At 51.2% G+C, this 18,560-nt stretch overlaps 1 protein-coding gene across 2 annotated transcripts; it reads right to left on the bottom strand.

The window, feature by feature from the left end:
* Positions 1 to 366: 366 nt before the first annotated feature.
* LOC122391889 lies at positions 367 to 6,736 on the bottom strand. 2 transcript variants are annotated; one of them, XM_043386210.1, is made up of 3 exons: positions 6,533 to 6,736; positions 3,560 to 4,018; positions 367 to 1,365 (listed from the first exon to the last, which is right to left on the bottom strand). In XM_043386210.1, the coding sequence occupies exons 2-3, from the start codon at positions 4,002 to 4,004 to the stop codon at positions 371 to 373; spliced, it is 1,440 nt and encodes a 479-aa protein (XP_043242145.1). In that variant the 5' UTR covers positions 4,005 to 4,018; positions 6,533 to 6,736; the 3' UTR covers positions 367 to 370. The 2 variants fall into 2 exon arrangements, with proteins under 2 accessions (XP_043242145.1, XP_043242144.1); XM_043386209.1 differs by lacking the exon at positions 6,533 to 6,736 and having other exon boundaries at positions 3,560 to 5,072.
* Between the last annotated feature and the right edge of the window lie 11,824 nt (positions 6,737 to 18,560).

The raw sequence follows: 18,560 nt of genomic DNA, 5'->3' as shown, positions 1-18,560 counted from the left end.
GAAAAATTGGCCGGCGTAACTGGCACCAATCTTGGACCAGCGCACGGTTCAGCAAATGCAGCGAAAAGGTCGGCCGGCGTAACTGGCACCAATTTTTGGACCAGCGCACGGCTCAGCAATGCAACGAGAGGTCGGCCGGCGTAACTGGCACTAAGCTTGGACTAGCGCACGGCTGAGCAGTGCAACGAAAAATCAGCCGGCGAAACTAGCACCAATCTCAGACCAGCGCACAGCAGAACCACGAGAATCATTTACATTGCTCCGCTAACGAATTTTGGCACCACGACAGGCGCATAGCAGAGCAGAGACCAAAACGCGCCATACAACAAGGGAACGGGCGGAATAGTATCAGTGCGTCGTGACCTGGACCCTAAGGCACTGCAGGTGCCTGAGGAGTAGCTCGTAAAACAGAGACGTGACGTCGGACATATCGATGCATAGCCTGAGAGGACCAGCGTCCCGCCTGACTGAGTTGCACCTCAGTCATGCCGATAATAGCGCCATGCGACGCCCCGCCAATGCGTAGGCAATGGCCAGACAGATGGGCCCTAGACAGACCGGCTATTTGGCTTGTCTGCCGGAGGGCACGATTGAGCTGATTTCCAGTGATTGGACGGCGCCCATCACCGACGAAGAGAGCCTCATGCTGGTGCCCGGCCCCGCGCAGCAGCAAATAGGAGCGGACAGCAGCCACAGGACATTCCGGGAGGTCTGACCGCTCCTCCAACTGGAACGTGACCGGCGTCTGTGAGGTCTTGGACGAGGGAATGGTAATGAAAAGATGCCTGTGCTGCAACCGCACTCCACCCATCCGTAGGAAATGTTCCTGTCGGCCACAACGGACCACTTCGCCGGGTCGGAGAAGGGCAAAGAACGCCAGCGTGAAAATGGCATGGAACGCGGAACGTTCTAAAGGAGACATGGCGGCCTGCCGAAGAGCGTTACACAGCTGTCCCAGTTCTGGCAAGGTGATTGCAGTACGCATATCCCGGCTCGGCCGCAGGCGACGAGCACCTGTCAACATCTGTCTGATGCGAAAATTCGTTGAGGGGTCGGCTAAACCATGGACTTTGTGGCCATATGAAATAGCAGACACGACACTAGATAGAGTGGCAGCTGCAGATCCAGCATCGTATCGAGACGCGATGAAACAGGCCAGTTCATCGACACTGACTGGAAACAGGCTGTCCGAGGCCGACCGCCGAAGAAAATTCCGCAGCTCCGCCCAGATGGCGTGATAGGCCCGGGCCGTTGCAGGAGCCAGCGCCGCTGACAGGAGCGCTGCTATGGTTGACGGGGGACGTGGTCGGCCCAGTCCCAAGGCGTGGGCTGCTGATCCGCGAGAGGCCTGAGGCGTCTGAACACCTGAAGCAAGCCACGCGAAAAGGCGTCAGCTGCGAGATTAAGGGAACCAGGGGTGTGAATAGCGCGGACAAGAATGTTGTGCAAACATGTAGTGACAAAAAGTCTCCTCAGCCAGTGCATCAGTTCTGGTGAACGGGACGATTGAGAGGTGATGCACTCTACCACCGCTGCATTGTCGCAGCGAACGAGCACACAACGATTGCTGAGTCGTGTGCACCACACGGAGACGGCAATGACGACGGCAATCAGTTCTTTAACACAGATGTCAGCACTACTAAGCTGGTCAGGCCATTGGCCTGATAGCCACGCATTTCCACAGATGGCCCCAATACCCGTGCTTCCTGACGCATCAGTTTCGAGGCTGATTCCAGGCTCTCGATCCCAGCGCCTTGATTCCAGGAGAGATCGACCATGGAAGGACGTCAGCATGATCTGCCATGCCTGGAGATCCAGCCGGGCCGCCTTGGTGAGCGTCACACGGTGGTGTGGACGGAGCGCGCCTCGACAGAGATCGTACATTCGGCGAAGGAACACACGTCCAAGAGGTACAGCCATGCAGGCAAAGTTAAGAAGACCAAGGCAGGATTGAACCTCCCGTAGGGGAGCCTTTTTGCGCGTCAATAGCGAACTCACTCCTGCGATCGCACGCTGGAGCTTTTCAGGAGGCAAGCGCAGTTCTTGAGCGTCCACATCCAATTCTATGCCCAGGAATGTGAGGGCACGGCATGGCTCAACTGTTTTGTCAGCGCGCAGTGGAACATGGAGCTCTGTGCACATGCGTCGAAACGCATTCAGAGACGACAAGCATTCCTCATGACTTCCGTCAATAAATAGAAAATCATCTAGCACAGAAACCATCCGTCCGACAGAAAATTTGTTCTGAGCCATCCATATCAGGGAGTCGCTGAACGTCTGAAAAATTTTTGAGCTGCTCGAACATCCCATGGGCAGAGCCAGGTCAACATACGCGGAGCCGCGCCAGTGAAAACCCAGCATAGGGCAGTCCGCTGGGCGAATTGGAATGATGCGAAATGCACTGGCGATATCTGTCTTGGCCAAGTAAGGAAAATGCATGGTGGAAATCAACTTAACAGCATCGTCCACTGAGCCATAGTGAACTGATGTGAATTCTCTGGGGATGAAGTCATTGACAGATCCACCGGTTGGGAAGGAAAGGTGATGGATGACGCGATAAGTCCCCGGCGTCTTTTTCGGGATGAGCCCGATCGGGGAAAATCCATGAACAGTGTGGGTGAAAAGGACCGGCAATGCGACCCGCACGCCTCTCGGAATCGATGTATGCGTCGATTACTTCGGGCGCGAGATCGCATGAAGGTAGATTGGGCTGCATGCCACCCGAGGGCAGCCCCAAACAGCCGATTGAGAAGCCTCTTTCGAACCCGTCCACCAAATAGGATGCAAGAATTTCATCATAGCCAAGAAGGAGCTCACGAAGCACGGTAGGTGGCACGCTGACAGCGGGCACAATGCCAGTGGGTAGTCCGCTATTTCCTAGTAGCGGGGAGGGCGGCGTGCGGGGTGACCGGCCGCTGGCTGCGCATGGCGTTGCGCCGAGGGCAGCGGAGGGCGCTGTGGTTTCCGCGACAGAACCGACAGGAGTGGATGTAGCGGCAGCGGCCGCGCGTACATCCACCGGGGCGATTGAATGAGAGGCAGATGGGTTGAAAATTCCGCGCCCCCGAAGGCCCCGGGACCTGCCCCTTTGAGACGCTGGCGATGCCGCGGCCGATAGCGTTCAGCCAAATTGGCGAGTTTGCATCGGATTCGCCCCACTTGTACGCGTGTGGGAAGAGCTCGCGAGCGCGGCGAAACTGCTCGTCATATTCCCTCCAAGCGAACCCCATGCCGGGAGCTGAGAGGGAGCTGACTTGGCGCATGTGAGTGATGAGCCCGAGGGCATCCTCCGGATGGGCTTGCAGGTAAATACCTGCGTACCGAAGAAAAGCAACTGACCATGTTCCGAACGTCTGAATGACGCGTGTGGAACGTGCTGGCTGCAGACGACCATCAACGAGGTTGAAGGTGCCTTCAGGCGCTTGAGAGCGAGGATCAGAAGTGTCGAGCAATGAGCCAAGATCGACAAAACGGTGGCCTACAATGTTGTGCCTGGTAGTGGCTGTTACGTGAAAACTGATGTCTGAGGACACGCATGCCGCGGAGCCTGGGGAGTTACCTGGTTGTTCGTTTCCTCCAGAGCCCATTTGCGGCGGGAACACTGCGGTCGCCGGCTGCCTGAGGTCTAGCGGTGCCCCCGGCGACGTATGTTGAGACGTCGATGGGACGGAGACGGCCGCTGGCACAGCGGCTGCCACAGCAGCCTGAACCATCTCACCGATCATCTCGCTCAGCTGCTCCCTGCTGAACGTGACGGTGTCGGCAGGGGCAGCTGGTGCAGCTGGTGCACCGGACGAGTGTGGCTGGACACTCGTGGCCGTCATCATAGAGGTCCCGGCGTCCGCTGGCGCTGGGACAGGAGAACGTTGGGGCGTAGCCGCGACTGAGCTGCCTCTAGGCGCTGAGCGGCCCCTGGCGGCGCTCCTCGTGCGCCGGGGAGCGCCGCTGGATGGGGTGCGCTTGGTAGACCGGCTGCGGCGTGTCGGAGGTGACGCCTTCGGCATGTTGATGATATGAGCTCGTAGCAGACATGAAAAGAAAACAAAAATCATGCTCAATTTGTATGTTAACATAATGCACCACAACACATCGTACACAGGGGAACACACACTGCTCACTGTCGTGCTTAGGCGAGGGCGGCTAGGGACCCTACCAGGGCTCTCCATCCCATGTGCGAGGGGTGGACGCCATCCCGCCCCAGGAAGGCAGGGCCGGGGTTAAATGCTTGGAAGACAGTGGGCGCATGGCGGAACTTGGAGCGCAATATGTTATTTGTCAGGTGGCGCCGACGTCGGTAGGTAGCGCGGGAGACATCAGTGTCCCGCAGCTTCATACGGGGCATGACTGGATAAATGTGCACCATTTCTACGCCTGCAGCCAAAAAACCCGTGCAGAGCTCCTCCATTTGCTGCAGGAACTCGCGCTGCCGGAAGGCCCTGCTTGCGATGTCATTGCCGCCGAGGAGCAGGGCGACCTGTTTAGGCTGGCGCTGCAGGACTTGGTCAAGAGCCCAGCGGCGGAAACGCTCATCGCCGATGCGCGCGCCACGCCATCCGACGGCTTGAATGCCGGAAACGTCGACGCCTCGTGATTGTAGATGGGCAGCGTAGCTATGCCCCACTACGAGAAGCATCTGAAAATAGGGTGATATTAAGGGGAGAGGCACAACATTACCAATTAATTGTTAAAAGCGTGGTGTCATTGCGTAAACACGTAGCTAGAGGCCAAGGTATCGCGTATGCGGAACAGGGTAACGCGTCAGCGACAGCGTTGAATATGCACGGCCATAAGCAGGCGGTACCGGAGACGACCGGCTCACTGTCACGCTCGGCATTGAGACGACCATGCCACTGAGACAGTCTTAAATATATTATGCTTATGGTAGAAACAGGCTTTGATTCAGTAGCTTGTCATCGGCAAATACCGGAGAAGGTTTGGGCCAAGAAAACAGCTCTGTGCGGGGACGATTGATAGAGGCGTGATGCAAAACAAATTGCCAAGTGACCTGCCCTTACAAGGTGTGTGAAAGATAACTTCGAAATTGCAGCCCGCAATACCGGGGACGACCTAAGCATATAGGCGAGCTATGTACTGAGCCGACATGTCTTGAATTAATGCGATTTCAAGGGAGATTTCAGTTTATGAAAATGTGATATGATAAAGAGATTAAGCGCAAATTAAGCTATGTGCTTCTAGCGTGGTAGCTATACATGTTGTGTTATGGGAGACAGCTACACATGGCATAAATGCATTACCGGAGTCGACCGGAGCTTGAGCGCGCTCGGCTGAAACGCAGCACCAGAGACCATCCAGAGACGACCGGAGCCGAGACTAGCCCTGCGCTGAGGCGACAAACGCAGCCGTGATGCCTATAAGCGGCGAAAATTGCAAGAATGCTGCAGCATTTTGACTCAATCTGCCATTCAAAAAACGAAAGAAACCGCCATTGAGCAAATGAGACACAGTACGGTGCCAAGCAAAATATTAGTAGGAACGGGCCATTTGACCTGCGCAGTATGAGCTGGCGTACCGTAAACGGCTGCAGCATTTGCAAGCATTGCACCGAGGCGACGGTGCAAAAAAAAAAAAAAAAACATGTGCTACTGGCTCATGCCAGAAAACACAGCATCGAATGCGTCTGGCTGTTCTGTTTGCCGGAGACGACCGGAGACTAGTTCTGTATGGCGGTGCCGTTGCGATATACGCGAGAAAAATGTTGATGACGCGGCACCAGAGACGACCGGAGCAGAGACTAGCCCTGCGCTGAGGCGACAAACGCAGCCGTAATGCCTATAAGCGATATACACGAGAAAAATGTTGATGACTCGTAAAACCGTAGACGAACGGATTACGAGGAAAATGGTACACAGGCGGTGATGTAGCATGAGGCGTGTTTTACTAATTTTGGCACAGAAAAACGACCGGAGACGACCGGGCCGAAGCAATCTATGCACTGACGCATGAGCCCGTTGCTCACCCCTCGCTGAGGTCTGTGCGCCCGGGTCCGGTGACTGATGTTGCCCCATGCTCGAGTGAGGTCAGTAGGTCAATGCCCCGGGGGCCCAGAGGGCAGGTCGGCCGGCCTGGCGTCCGGGCCGCGCCGGCCAGGCACCAGATGCCGACAGTGCCCTGGGGCACGGGCAGCCGATGCGGCTATCGACCACGGCACAGGCGGGGACGGGAACCAATAGTCACATGCAGCTCAAGACCCAGTGTAAGTTCATTTGAACTAGCGCCGCAAGTGGTGATACCGACAAAATCTGAAAAAGCTACATCTGCACACACATGCTTCTCGACCGGAGAATAACGGGGGCCGAGCAATGTGTGCACACAGTACAGAGAGTTTAATTAGTAGGGTCGTATATGACGCGAAAAATCAAGCGGCCCTCAGAGCCGAGACCAGTGAAACGAATGCTCATGCAAATAGTTAATATGCGCAAAGAATAAATATGCGATGTCAAAAACTGATCGGCAACACGCTCACAGTATATCAGAATTAGTTTTCGTCAGGGCGAACTCAAAGCCGGCTCACCTCTGCAGTGCCAAATTGCCTGTGCTGCTGACGAACTGCGAATGCGATGCCCGCGCTCGGTATCGGTCGCCCGCTCCCGCCGGTGCCGCGCGCACGAATGACCCGTGCCCGGGTCATGCAGACTTGACGAGCGGGCGGTATGACGCAATCACATAGGTGGCGCTAGCTCTCACCGCGAAGAAAAATCATTATCAGTTGGCTTATAATGATACATTTAGTTGTCGCTTTCCTTTTGTCCGGCGGATGTGACGTCCTGCGCGACCTGTCACGTGACCGCCCGGCGCCGACCAATCGCGTGCCGTCCGGCCCTGAGCCGGCCGGGGGTCGGGGCGTGTCCGCGCAGGTGGGCTATTTCCGTGCCGACCGCTGTGAAGTGCACATGGTGATTGAGTGCGTCTGATCTCGAACGGACGCGGTTTGAAGGACGCGGTTTGAAGGACGCGGGCTTTGTTGGCCAGACTATGGTTGTAATAAATTAGAAGATGACCGACTGCTGTGTTGGCCCGCGTGCTCGAGAGCCGACGCCGACGTCGTCGCCCCGGCCCACGCTTACATTTGGTGGCAGCGGTGGGATCTGTTGAAGACAGCCGACAGCGCCTGCAACTATGGCAGCTACTGGTCTCTTCGAGCCACACGCCTGGGCGAAGCGACTGGACCGTCGACTCAGACTCGAGCCGTGGCGACTTCCGATGGCCTGCTTCATCTGCGTCGCCGTGGGCTGGCTCTCAGCTTCGCTGGCCTGCGCTGAGTTCCAGCACTCCGTGGCCTGCTGAGCCACCGACACCGCCAACGTGGAGCTACCAGCGTGGCCCTGAGCCACCTGTCTCCATCCGTCGCCGAAGACGCAGCCGCAGCCGCAGCCGCAGCTGCTGCTGACACCTGTTCGCCGCCCGCCGAGGACCGTCCGCTGCCGGCGCCCGGCGGCACAGCCTACCCTCCGGGGGCCGACTCGCCGCGACCGAGCGGGCCGGAGCTGGCGGAGTGCCAGGAGCCGCAGGCCGTGACCGGCCGTGACACCGTGCGGCTGGCAGACTGCCAAGGACCCCGCACGACGCCGAGCTGAGTGTGTGCTACACATCAGGTGACTGAATGAGGACTGCAACGATACCGTGAGTGTTACGTAGACTGATTTTTTTTTTATTCGTGAGTGTGACTGTAGCCGTTACGTTTAATTGATGCTTGGGTAACCTGTTTCATATTGTTAAAATTCCAATCGCTGTCCGCCTTGCCGTGTAGTTAGGTACTATGTTTTACTGATTCGTACTCAAAAAGGTGTTTGTTGATACGCAGTGTCGCTAATTGTGCATCCTTCTTTCCTTTTGTTCCGTCTTACATTTGATCATGGCTACCTCTCAGCCTTTCGCAGCTTCAGTTGGTTTGCCTACTTTTTCTGGCCCTTCTGGCTCGATTACGAGATTCATTCAGGATTTTGAAACGTTTTCACTCTTGCAAGGTTTTGATGCAACCAAACAAGCTTCACTTTTGCCGTTGTGTCTTTCCGGGGTAGCTAGGGACGCGTACGATTGTTTGCCGGAAGAGTCACGTAAAACTGTCAAAGCTGCCTTCATCGGCCTTCGTAAGGCTTTCCCCTCTCGTGGTGTCGTCGAGGCCCAGGTCCAGCTGAGGGCTGTGAAGTTTGATCAGAATGCTGACCTAGACTCCTTTGTGATTCGCCTCAGGGGCTTAGTCTCAGCCGCATTCCCCGATAGTGACGAGGAGGGACTTTTGTTCAATTACTTTCTGCAGTCACTCCCGATGACTTTCCAATCGAAGCTCGTCTCAGACGGTGTCACTACTTTTGAGGCTGCAGTCGCGTCGATTCGCAACATGTGCTGTGCAGCTCGACTTGCTGGTGCCCAGGCTGCACCAGTGAGACAGGTCTCCTCGGAGACAGAGGCTCTCCGCGACAGGGTAAAGGAGCTCGAGGGACAGCTAGCTCGCCTGCAGCGTCCCAGTAGACCGATGAGACAGGATAGGACGTGCTTTTGTTGTGGGAGGAAGGGACACGTCAGACGGGATTGTCGCCATAGGAACTCGGTGTGTTACCGCTGTGGTGGCAAGGGTCATCTGTCCTCTGTGTGTCAGATTGAGTCGGGAAACTCCCAGTGGGTCCCCGCCACCGTCCCGACGGTAGGACCCGCTCAACAGCAGGTCAGAGGGACGCCAGGCGTGCCTCAGGCGGTTCCGCCGCCCGCACCGGCCAGTCAGCTGACCGCGCTCAGTCGCGCGCCGCTCCCGAGCAGCGCTCCGGCGGCGAGTCTGTCTCTGCCTCGGTAGCTCCCGATAGAGTTGTACCTCTGAGGAACGACATGACTTTTGACGGTGTAGTTGGAGGGGTTAATTGTTCACTTTTGTTGGATACAGGAAGTTCAATTAATTTGCTTAGTAAGAGCGTTTTTGACGTTTTACCCCACCAGCCACCGCTCATGAAGACTTCAACGCAGGCTAAGACAGCAACCCAGGATCCCTTGCCTTTGCTGGGAAAAGTAAAGACTTCACTCAAGCTGGGAGGACAGACAACTGCAGTTTCGTTTTTCGTGACCGATAGCATTGACGTTCCCGTCTTGCTGGGATTGGAGTTTTTGTCAGCCTGTCCATGTGTCGTGGATGTTTCCAGGGGACAGCTCGTGATGACACCATCTCGGGTGGTGCGATCGGTGTCGGCTTCAGTTATTTCCGTAGGCCGAGTTATTTTACAGCACGATTTGTCCGTCCCTCCGGGTCATGAGCTGATCATTCCGGGATTCGTTCCAAATGTTGATTTCAGTGGTCCAGCGATGTTAGAGCCGTCTGCTGACATCGAGGGACTCGAGTTTGTGCCGTCCATGGTTACAGTGTCCGGTCAGGCCGTCCCTTGTGTCGTCCGGAATGTTTCCACTGAGCCAGTGACCATTCCGAAGCGTTTTGAGCTGGGACAACTCGAAGTGGGTGTAGCCGAGCATCCGCTTTATCCTGAGAGCCAATCCAAGTCGGACTGGCGAGCCGATTTAATTTCTCAGTTGTCCGGTGCCGATCTCAGTGAGCCTGAGAAGGAGCGAGTAATTTCTTTATTTTCAACTTACGAGGACATGATAGATGGTCATGTTGGATTTACTCCTCTGATTCAGCATCGTATCGATATGGTCGACGCCCCGCCTGTGAGATCATCTCCTCGCAGGATCCCTCCGTTTCAGCAGGATCAGGTGAAAGCTGAATTGGATCGTATGGTGAAAGCTGGAATTTTGGAGGAAAACTTCGGCAGTTGTTGGGGTTCACCGATTTGTGTGGTGACAAAGAAGGATGGTAGCATTCGCATTTGTGCCGATTTGCGTCGCGTTAATGCCCTTACCCGAATTCCGGCGTATGGGATTCCGCGTATTGATGTCATTTTGGATTCCCTCGGAGGTTGCTCTTTATTTTGTGTGCTGGATCTGAAGCAGTTCTTTTATCAGATCGGCATGAGCCCTGAAGACGCCGATAAGACTACTATCGTCACTCCGTTCGGCTCGTATCGTCACCGCCGTATGCCGCTAGGTATCAGCGGTGCGCCGATGACTTGTGCGCGCCTCATGGATCTGGTACTCCGTGATCTGCCTCCTGACACAGCTTTTTTTTTTCCGCTGACACTTTTATTTCAGAAACAAGTGAAAACATACAGGTCAAAAACCATCACAAAGGTTCCCATTCACCTGTACATTATGCAAGTGCATTGACAGTACACATTTCGTCTGTACACTCGAGTTAATTTTACAGTTTGTTTGCGCTGCCTGCCAACGTCGCGGTTCAAAAACAACAGAAACGAAATCGAAATCAAAAAATCAAATGAATGTGTTTATGAAAGCGAGTGTAATGGCGAGTGTGCTGGTGTGTGTGTGTGTGTGTGTGTGTGTGCGTGTGTGAGTGTGTTGGTGTGTGTGTGTGTTTGTGTGTGTGCGCGCGCGCGCGTGTATGTGCGTACAGTTGTGTGCGTGTGTATGCGCGCACGCGCGACTGTCTGATAGGCACCGGCGCGGGGCGCAGCCCGCACGGACGCAGCTCTCAATCATGAGATTATTCTGCCCAATGATTTCCATTTCTTTTGGAAGTCCTCTGGTTTGTTCTTAAGTTGAGTTGCAAGTCGCTCTTTTTGCGCTTCACTTTTTAGATAATTTAAGAAGTGAGCAACAGTTGGTTTTTCATTGTTATTTCGTGCCTTGTAAATGACGGCCTTCGCTATTATATTGATTAAAGATTGTATCTGGTCTACTGCGTTTGGGAAAAACCATGTATCTATTCTAGGTCTCACATGCATTTGAAATTTTGAGAAAAGTTCAACATCGATTTGCTGCAAAAACTGTTTTGTGACATGACAATGCCAGAAAAGGTGTGTAATGGTTTCGGTTTCTTGTTTACAAAAGGTACATAAATTGCTCTCTGTTATATGTATGATATTCAGGAACGTATTAGTGGTGATTATTCTGTTAATTATTCGGTAGTGCAGATATAATAAGTATGGAGAACTTGTCGCTTTTTTTAGGTGCACTAAGCTACCTTTTTCGTGAAAGTTTATGTCTGAACGCCATTTCCGTTGTACATTGTTAAATGCATCGTTGGAATTCTTCCGTATTTCATTAACGAATAGGGTGTAACAGTGTCTATTAAACTTTGGTTTCCCAAAAAATAATTGCAATTTGTACGGAATATTTGGTCTTTCAAAAAATACTTTCTTTGCTTTTCTGACTTCTTCTGGCAGGCTTCGTATTAATGATTCGTAGCACAGGAATGTCATTGAAATTCTGTAGTGCAGTTTGATTTCTTCTCGAGTCATAATATTTCCAGTTTTTGGGTTGAACAGATCTCCGATAAATCGTAGACCACGCTGGTCCCATTTTCTAACGATTGATTTCTTAAATTTTGTGTAATCGGAATACCACAAAGGTTCACTGAAGATTTGACTGGTTTCTATTTGGGCAATTTTATGAAATCGAATGACCGCTTCAACGACTTCTTTCCAGAAAACATTCTGTACTTCAGTTCTAATTTCATTTAGTCTTGTTACATTACGTGTTAAAAGTAATTCGGGGTTTAAAAGTTGCGTATCACTTGAGGCAAGGCAACTGTTTGAAAACTTCGCCATGCGTTTTAGCCAAGATATCTTGAGACTATCTATAAAAGACTTTAAATCTATCATCTTAAGTCCGTCGAATTCAAGAGTTTGAATTATTTTCGTTCTTTTAATGCGGTCAGGTTTATTGTCCCAAAGAAAATTAAACAACAATTGCTCAATCTTCTTGACATACTTTTGTGATGGATTTGGGAGCGCTAAGAACAAGTGCACTAACTTGGATACAAGTATCGATTTTATTACTGTGATTTTTCCCAACAAAGTGATGTTTCGTCGTTTCCATTGCACGATATCATAACGCAGGTTTGCTAACTTTCTCTCTACATTATCGTCAGTTATAGTGTCTATATTGTTTTTGAAATATATTCCTAAAACTTTAAGTTCTTGGACCCATTTTAACTTATGCATAATACTTGTATTTATGTTAATCGGAGGTTGCTGACATCCCAAATTTAAACAAGAAGTTTTTTCCCAGTTAATTCGGAGTCCAGATTGCTTAGAAAATTGTGAGATTTCATTAATGGCCCCGTTTAACGAACGTTCTGTATTCTCAAGAAAGAGTATTGTGTCATCAGCATATTGGCTGATTCTTACTTCTGTGTTTCTGTTCAAACGAATGCCTGTTAACATTCTAGAGTTGTTTATCTGTCTTTCTAATATCAGCACCGCTAAGTTAAAAAGATGACCGGACACTGGATCTCCCTGTCGTATCCCTCTATTCAGGTATATTTTGTCTCCTAAATACCCATTCATGATTATCCTAGCAAAATTTTGTTTATTAAAGTACATTGTATTTAGAAGTCTTAAGAAATTATTGCCAAAATTTAACTCCTTTAATACTGTTCTCATATATGGCCATGATACCGTTTCGAAAGCCGCTTCGAAATCCGCAGCCATGATGATCCCCGCTTTGCTTTTTTCATTTACATGTGATATAACGTCATATAATAGTCGCGTGTTTTCGCCAATATACCTACCCTTTATATATGCCGATTGCGACGGGCCGATGATACGGTCAATTATTTTCTTAAACCTGATTGAGATTGCCGTTGAAATAATCTTATAATCTACGTTGAGCAGTGAAATGGGGCGCCATCCTTTAACAGAGTGTGTTGGTTTTCCGGCTTTAGGGATAAGTGTTATAATACCTTCTCGATGCGTTGCTAATAATTGCCCTCGATTTAAGTTTGACTTGAAAGCTCTATGTAGGAAAATACCTAACTGATTCCAGAAACAGCGAAAGAAATCAACGGTGAATCCATTACTTCCCGGGGATTTTCCTTTTTTCATTGAGTCCAGAGCAGATTTTAGTTCCCGTATGGTTATGTCTGTATCTAATTCATTCTTTTCGTTCTCTGTGAGAGATTGGTTGATGTTTTCTCGTATGAACTCTTCGTTCGAAGTTGTATTATGCTCTGAATATTTATCTTGCAGGACATTCGTAAATATGGAGAGTATATCCTTTGCTGTTGTTATTGTTTGTTCATTGTGTTTAATGTACTGTATAGACTTCTTAATTATATTTCGTTTTTCAAGTGACAAAAAATATTTTGTGTTCTTTTCTCCTTCTTCGTGCCATTGTGTCCTTGATCTAATGATAAGCCCTTCAACGTAAGGTTTTCGGTAGGTTTCTAACTCTTCTTGAGCTTTATTTAATAAACGTGCATTTTCTTCGCATTTATTTTGGTTGAAATTTGTGTGTGCTATTTCTATTTTGTTATTTAAATTTCTTTCTACTAATCGTCTTTCCTTTGCTTTTCTTTTGCAGTATCTTACTGTTTCTCCTGTTAACGACATAATAAGAGTCTCATAGAAGAGACCGTCCTCTATTGTAAATTCAACTGAATTGAAGTTATTTTCATTTTGTAGGTATTTTGCATTATATACTGGGATAGCATATTGACTTACTACATTTATTATTGTTGATTGTATTATGTTTATGTACTCATCCTCTTTTAATACTGATTCGTTGAATTTCCACAATCCTGGGCCTTTATTTATTTCCGCAATGTGTATGGTCATTTCTACTATACAATGATCGGTTTTATAACCGGGGTTAATCAAGACGTGTTGTACTAACGGCACCAGCGTCTCATCTACGAAAATCATATCCAATCTCCCACATCTCAATGGATTCCTTTTTGTCCATGTATACTGTAGGTCATTTGGATATAATTTTCGCCATATATCCTGAAGTGTGTTTTCATTCACAAAGCTACTGAAAACTCTTTTGGCATTTATATTGTGTTCGCGTGCGTAATGTAACGTGTCTTTATTGAAATTCATTACAAAATTGAAATCTCCGGCCAAAATGATATGATCAGTATGACAAGATTCAATGCGACTCTGAAGGGAAAGGTAAAAATTAGGATTATCTTCATTAGGGCCGTATATATTTGCAAGAAGGTATGTTCTCGTACCTATTTTGCATATTATTATTAAGAAGTTTCCACAATTAGCTTTTTGAATATCAATAAGTTCATGTTGTATATTGTGGTTGATCATAATAGCAACACCCCTACTACGATTTGTGTGGCACGAATGATAGGCTTTCCCTTTCCATAAGCTGTTAAAATATTGTGTTGAGTTTTCTGTCATGTGCGTGTCTTGAAGGAATAAAATATCGAATTTTTTAGATCTCAGATAACTCATTACGTCTCTCCTTTTCTTGATATTACTCAGCCCTCTGCAGTTTAATGTAGCAAATTTCAGTTCAGACATGTTTAGTTAAAGTTTGAAAGAGGCGCTCTGAAATAAAATTTAGAAGTAGAAACCACCGAGCCAGAAACGACCGCGCGGAAGCCGCGCGCCGCGCCAGAGTCGAACTCCGGCCTTGTATTTGTGCATATTGATGTGTGTATTTGTGAGTAGTTGTGGTGTGTTTGTGTGTGTGCATGCATAATATGTGTGTGCTTGCTAGAAGTGGGTGCAAAAAGTGCAAATTAGGCATACTAAAAAGTAGAAGAAAAGCAAATAAAAACAATAACGGGGACGGAGCCCACTGACATTCTCGAGTGGTCAAAATACGTTTAAACGGAGTGCAAAAATCAAGCAACAGGAGAAACATATCAAAGTCGATAAGTGGCATCGTGAGAAGCGAACGCTAGCTGAACACATGCGTGTAACTATCAAGCTAACAAGTTTTAAACAAATGACGTTGACTTCGCCTTGGAAGACGTAGCACGGGTGAGGACACAAACATTACTTCAGTTTGTAGCAAGGAGCGAGCAGTCCACAAATACATCAAAGAAACAATCACGCACAATCAAGCGAACCGGCCCCGCCCACAAAATGCCCCCCCCCCCCCAGCGTCTCCTCAAATACGTTTTGAAAAAAAAACGCCGAAAAAGTCCCCCACAGACGAAACCGGCCCGCCCAAACTACGCATATCCGCAGACGACCCGCTCCCCACCACACACTTGCCCAATATAACTACATTACCTCAGTTTGCTGTTGTCTCTCCTTGGAGCACAAATCAACATGATCCGAGTCCTCATCACTGACGCAGTGCGGGTGGCCGCTTCGCGCGGGCCACCGGGCCAGTCTCCGGGGCTGCAGCGATGTATCAGCGCTGGAGTGGCGTGTAGCCAAGCCCGCGCAGCTGCTGCAGGGAGTTGACTCTCGTTCCCACACCGTGCTGCTTCTCCTTGAAGAAGACCTGGCCACCGCGAGTGTAGACTGTAAAAATCTTCTTTTCTCGCTTGGCGGCCAGGAGAGACTGGAAGATGCTGCTCCGCAGCTTGGTCAAGGACTCGTTGATGAACAAGTCCCTACCCCGCAACTCGAGACGCCGGCTCATCACTACGTCGCGCACACTACCCTGTCCCGACTGCACAAAACGCACGATGACGCGATTGTTCGGGCCCGGAAGCCGATGCGCTCGGTCGATGTCTTTCAAGTTCATGCTGAGTCCGGGCATACACTGGTTCAATGTCGACACTACGAGCGCGTTCACGTCCTCTCTGTCTCCCCACGTGTCACCGCGAGCCGAGGACTGGTCACGCGTGTCACGCCGCTCACCACCAGCACCGGCCGCACACTGACCGGCTCCGCCCTCCTCGCCGGCCCGGCGGTCAGCTGATCGTGACTCCACCGCGCGTCCCGGGTCAGGTCCCGGCTGCCCGGCCGGCACCGCCGCGGGCGGCTGCCCTGGCAGGGGCGGCTCCAGGCGAGCCGCCCGGCGAGGCGCCATGGCCGGGCCGGAGAGCACGAGACAGGGCAAGCGAGAGTTGATTTCGGCATCCTCGACGCGCGCTTGTAGAGCCGAAATCTCCTGTCTTGACTGGCGAAGGTCGTCCGATAGCCGATCTATAATGTTGTCCCGTTCCTCGACGTGATGCTCGAGATCCTGAACGCGACCGAGGAGCTTCTCGATCTGAGCCGACATCCTCTCGCGGAACTCGTGGAGGTCTCTGGAGAGGGATGTGGTGACACGCTGCTCCAGATCCTCCACTGCGGCGTGACACAGCTTGGCCTTATTTTGATGACATTTTGATCGGCGGCAACGATTTTTCCGATGTGATGGGGAAGTTGGAGCTGGTTTTGAGCCGGCTACACGCTGCAGGTTTGACTATTAATTTGAGCAAGTGCTCATTTTTCCAGAAGAGCGTTAAGTTTTTGGGCCATGTGATTTCCAGTGAGGGCGTCGCTGTCGATACAGACAAAATCGACAAAGTGGCGAAGTGGCCTGTTCCGCGCACGGCCAAGCAGCTAGCCTCTTTTCTGGGAATGGCCAGCTACATGCGAAAGCATGTGAAAGATTTCGCCCTCATCGCCGCGCCTCTGCAGAAACTTCTGCACAAGGACACTCGATTTCAGTGGTCCGATGAGGCACAGACGTCGTTCGACCAGCTGCGTCGAGCATTGTGTGAGGCGCCGATCCTCGCAGTTCCCGACTTCAGGCCTGACTCTGGCACGTTTATTCTCGAGACCGACGCTTCTCTCGAGGCGGCTGGTGCTTGTCTGAAGCAGCGTTTTGGTGATCAGGAGAAGGTGATTGCCTATGGCAGTCATCGATTTTCAAAAGCTCAGACCAATTACAGCACCACTAAGAGAGAGCTACTGGCCGTGGTGATTTTTGTCGAGAAGTTTGCCCCGTACCTTCTCGGTCGACAATTCGTTATCCGCACTGACTATTCATCGCTCCGTTGGATAATGAATTTCCGCAACCCTACCGGCATTATCGCTCGTTGGCTCGAGATTCTCGCGCGATTTCAGTTCTCAATTGAGCACCGCCCGGGCGCTGAGCACGTGCTGGCTGACGCCCTCAGCAGACTCCCGGCTGATGACGTCACTGACAAGGCGTGTCAGACTGAGCCGCTCGGTTCTGAGCAGACACTTCGTGTGACTGCGACTGACTGGTCCACCAGCTTCATCAGCGCTGAGCAGGACGCTGATCCAGACATCTGTGAGATGACACGGCATCTGTCTGCGGGCAGGAAGCCGAAGAAGCGCGAGCTCCACTCGCCTGACGCGAGTCAATTCCTTTCGCAGTGGTCACGCTTGCGGCTGATTGACGGAGTACTGTACCGAGTTTACAGACGACAGCCGCATGACTCTGATCAGTTGCAGTTTGTTCTGCCCAGATCTCTGATTGCCGGTACGCTGGCATCACTTCACGCCGGACCAGCTGGAGGCCATTTCGCGGCCGATAAGCTATTTGAGCAGGTCCGCCTCAGATTCTGGTGGCCCAAGATGAGAACCGCCATTGACGATTTCTGTAAGCACTGCTCTCAGTGTGGATCCAGGAATGCTCCTATTCCCGCGCCCAGAGCGTCTCTTGGCGAGCTCTCGGCGAGTGAGCCACTCGAGGTTGTTGGCCTCGACATTCTCTCGTCTCTGCCGGAGACGGCCAGTGGCCACAAGCATATCCTGCTGGTTGTTGACCATTTCTCTCGGTGGGTGGAGGCTTACCCGCTGAAGACGCAGGAGGCAACTGAAGTTGCATCGGTGTTTGTGAATGAGTTTGTGTCCCGATTTGGTTGTCCCAGACGGGTCCACTCTGATCGCGGAGGTTGCTTTGTTGGGGAAGTAATGAGACTGACTTGTGAGATGATGGGAATTGATCAGTCAAAGACGACTAGTTTTCATCCCCAGGCCAACTCCATCGTGGAGAGGACCAATCGTACGCTGCTGAGCATGTTTTCAAAGTTTCTCGAGAGCCATCAGCATGCCGAGTGGGACCGGAATCTACCACTGTTACTGCTTGGGTTGCGCTCCCAAGTACACCGGCCACTGGGCGTTTCTCCCTATTGTGTCCTGTTCGGGCGTGAGCCTCGTCTGCCCGTTCAGCTTGAGCTCGGTGAGCCGATCAAAGGTCGGACAAAGTCCATCACTGAGTACTTGGACGAGCTCAGATCTAACCTAAGGAGCTTCCACAGTGCGGCTCTTCAGAAGTCGCGAGAGAACCATAGGAAAAACAAGTGTATTTATGATCGGAGAATTCATGATTTCAATTTCATGCCAGGAGACAAGGTTTATTTACACAAAGGCGTGGTTCCCAGGGGAGCGTACTACAAGTTTCTGAGACCCTGGAAGCCGGCAGTCGTTGTAGACAAGGTGGGAGAGTTAAATTATAGGATACGAGTGCTAGGTGCAAAGTCGACATTGCTGGTCCATCACAATCGTCTCAAGCCTCGAGTGTGTGATGACGTAGATCCAGCGCCGGGACAGTCGACTCCCGCCCCAGTGGGAGGTGGGACTCGCTCGGGCTCTGCGCTGAGGGGTAGAGGTGGCATTGACAGTGAGATAAATGGGTTTCAGTGGAATGGGCATTCAAGTGTACCAGCTGAACCTGTGAATCCTGTCGAGCAGCCAGACCGAGCCCCTCATCCGTTCCTGATCCCGTCTTCTATGCTTTTCACTCCCCAAGTGATGTGTGATACTCAGGCGAGCTCGAGAGATGAGCAGACGGTTGTGGGTCTCGCGAGGCCACTACCCGCTCCC

The sequence above is a fragment of the Amphibalanus amphitrite genome, unplaced genomic scaffold, assembly GCF_019059575.1.
Source record: "Amphibalanus amphitrite isolate SeventyFive unplaced genomic scaffold, NRLGWU_Aamphi_draft 000460F_arrow, whole genome shotgun sequence".
NCBI lineage: Eukaryota > Metazoa > Arthropoda > Thecostraca > Balanomorpha > Balanidae > Amphibalanus > Amphibalanus amphitrite.
The sequence above is the reverse complement of the archived record's forward strand: the minus strand, read 5'-3'. Positions and strand labels throughout refer to the sequence as shown.

Coding starts and splice junctions, on each gene's coding strand:
- LOC122391889 (XM_043386209.1), bottom strand. CDS start 4,166: ATGGAGAGCCCTGGTAGGGTCCCTAGCCGCCCTCGCCTAAGCACGACA. Junction 1,366..3,559: donor TGGAGGAAACGAACAACCAG/GTAACTCCCCAG, acceptor GGCTTGCTTCAG/GTGTTCAGACGCCTCAGGCC.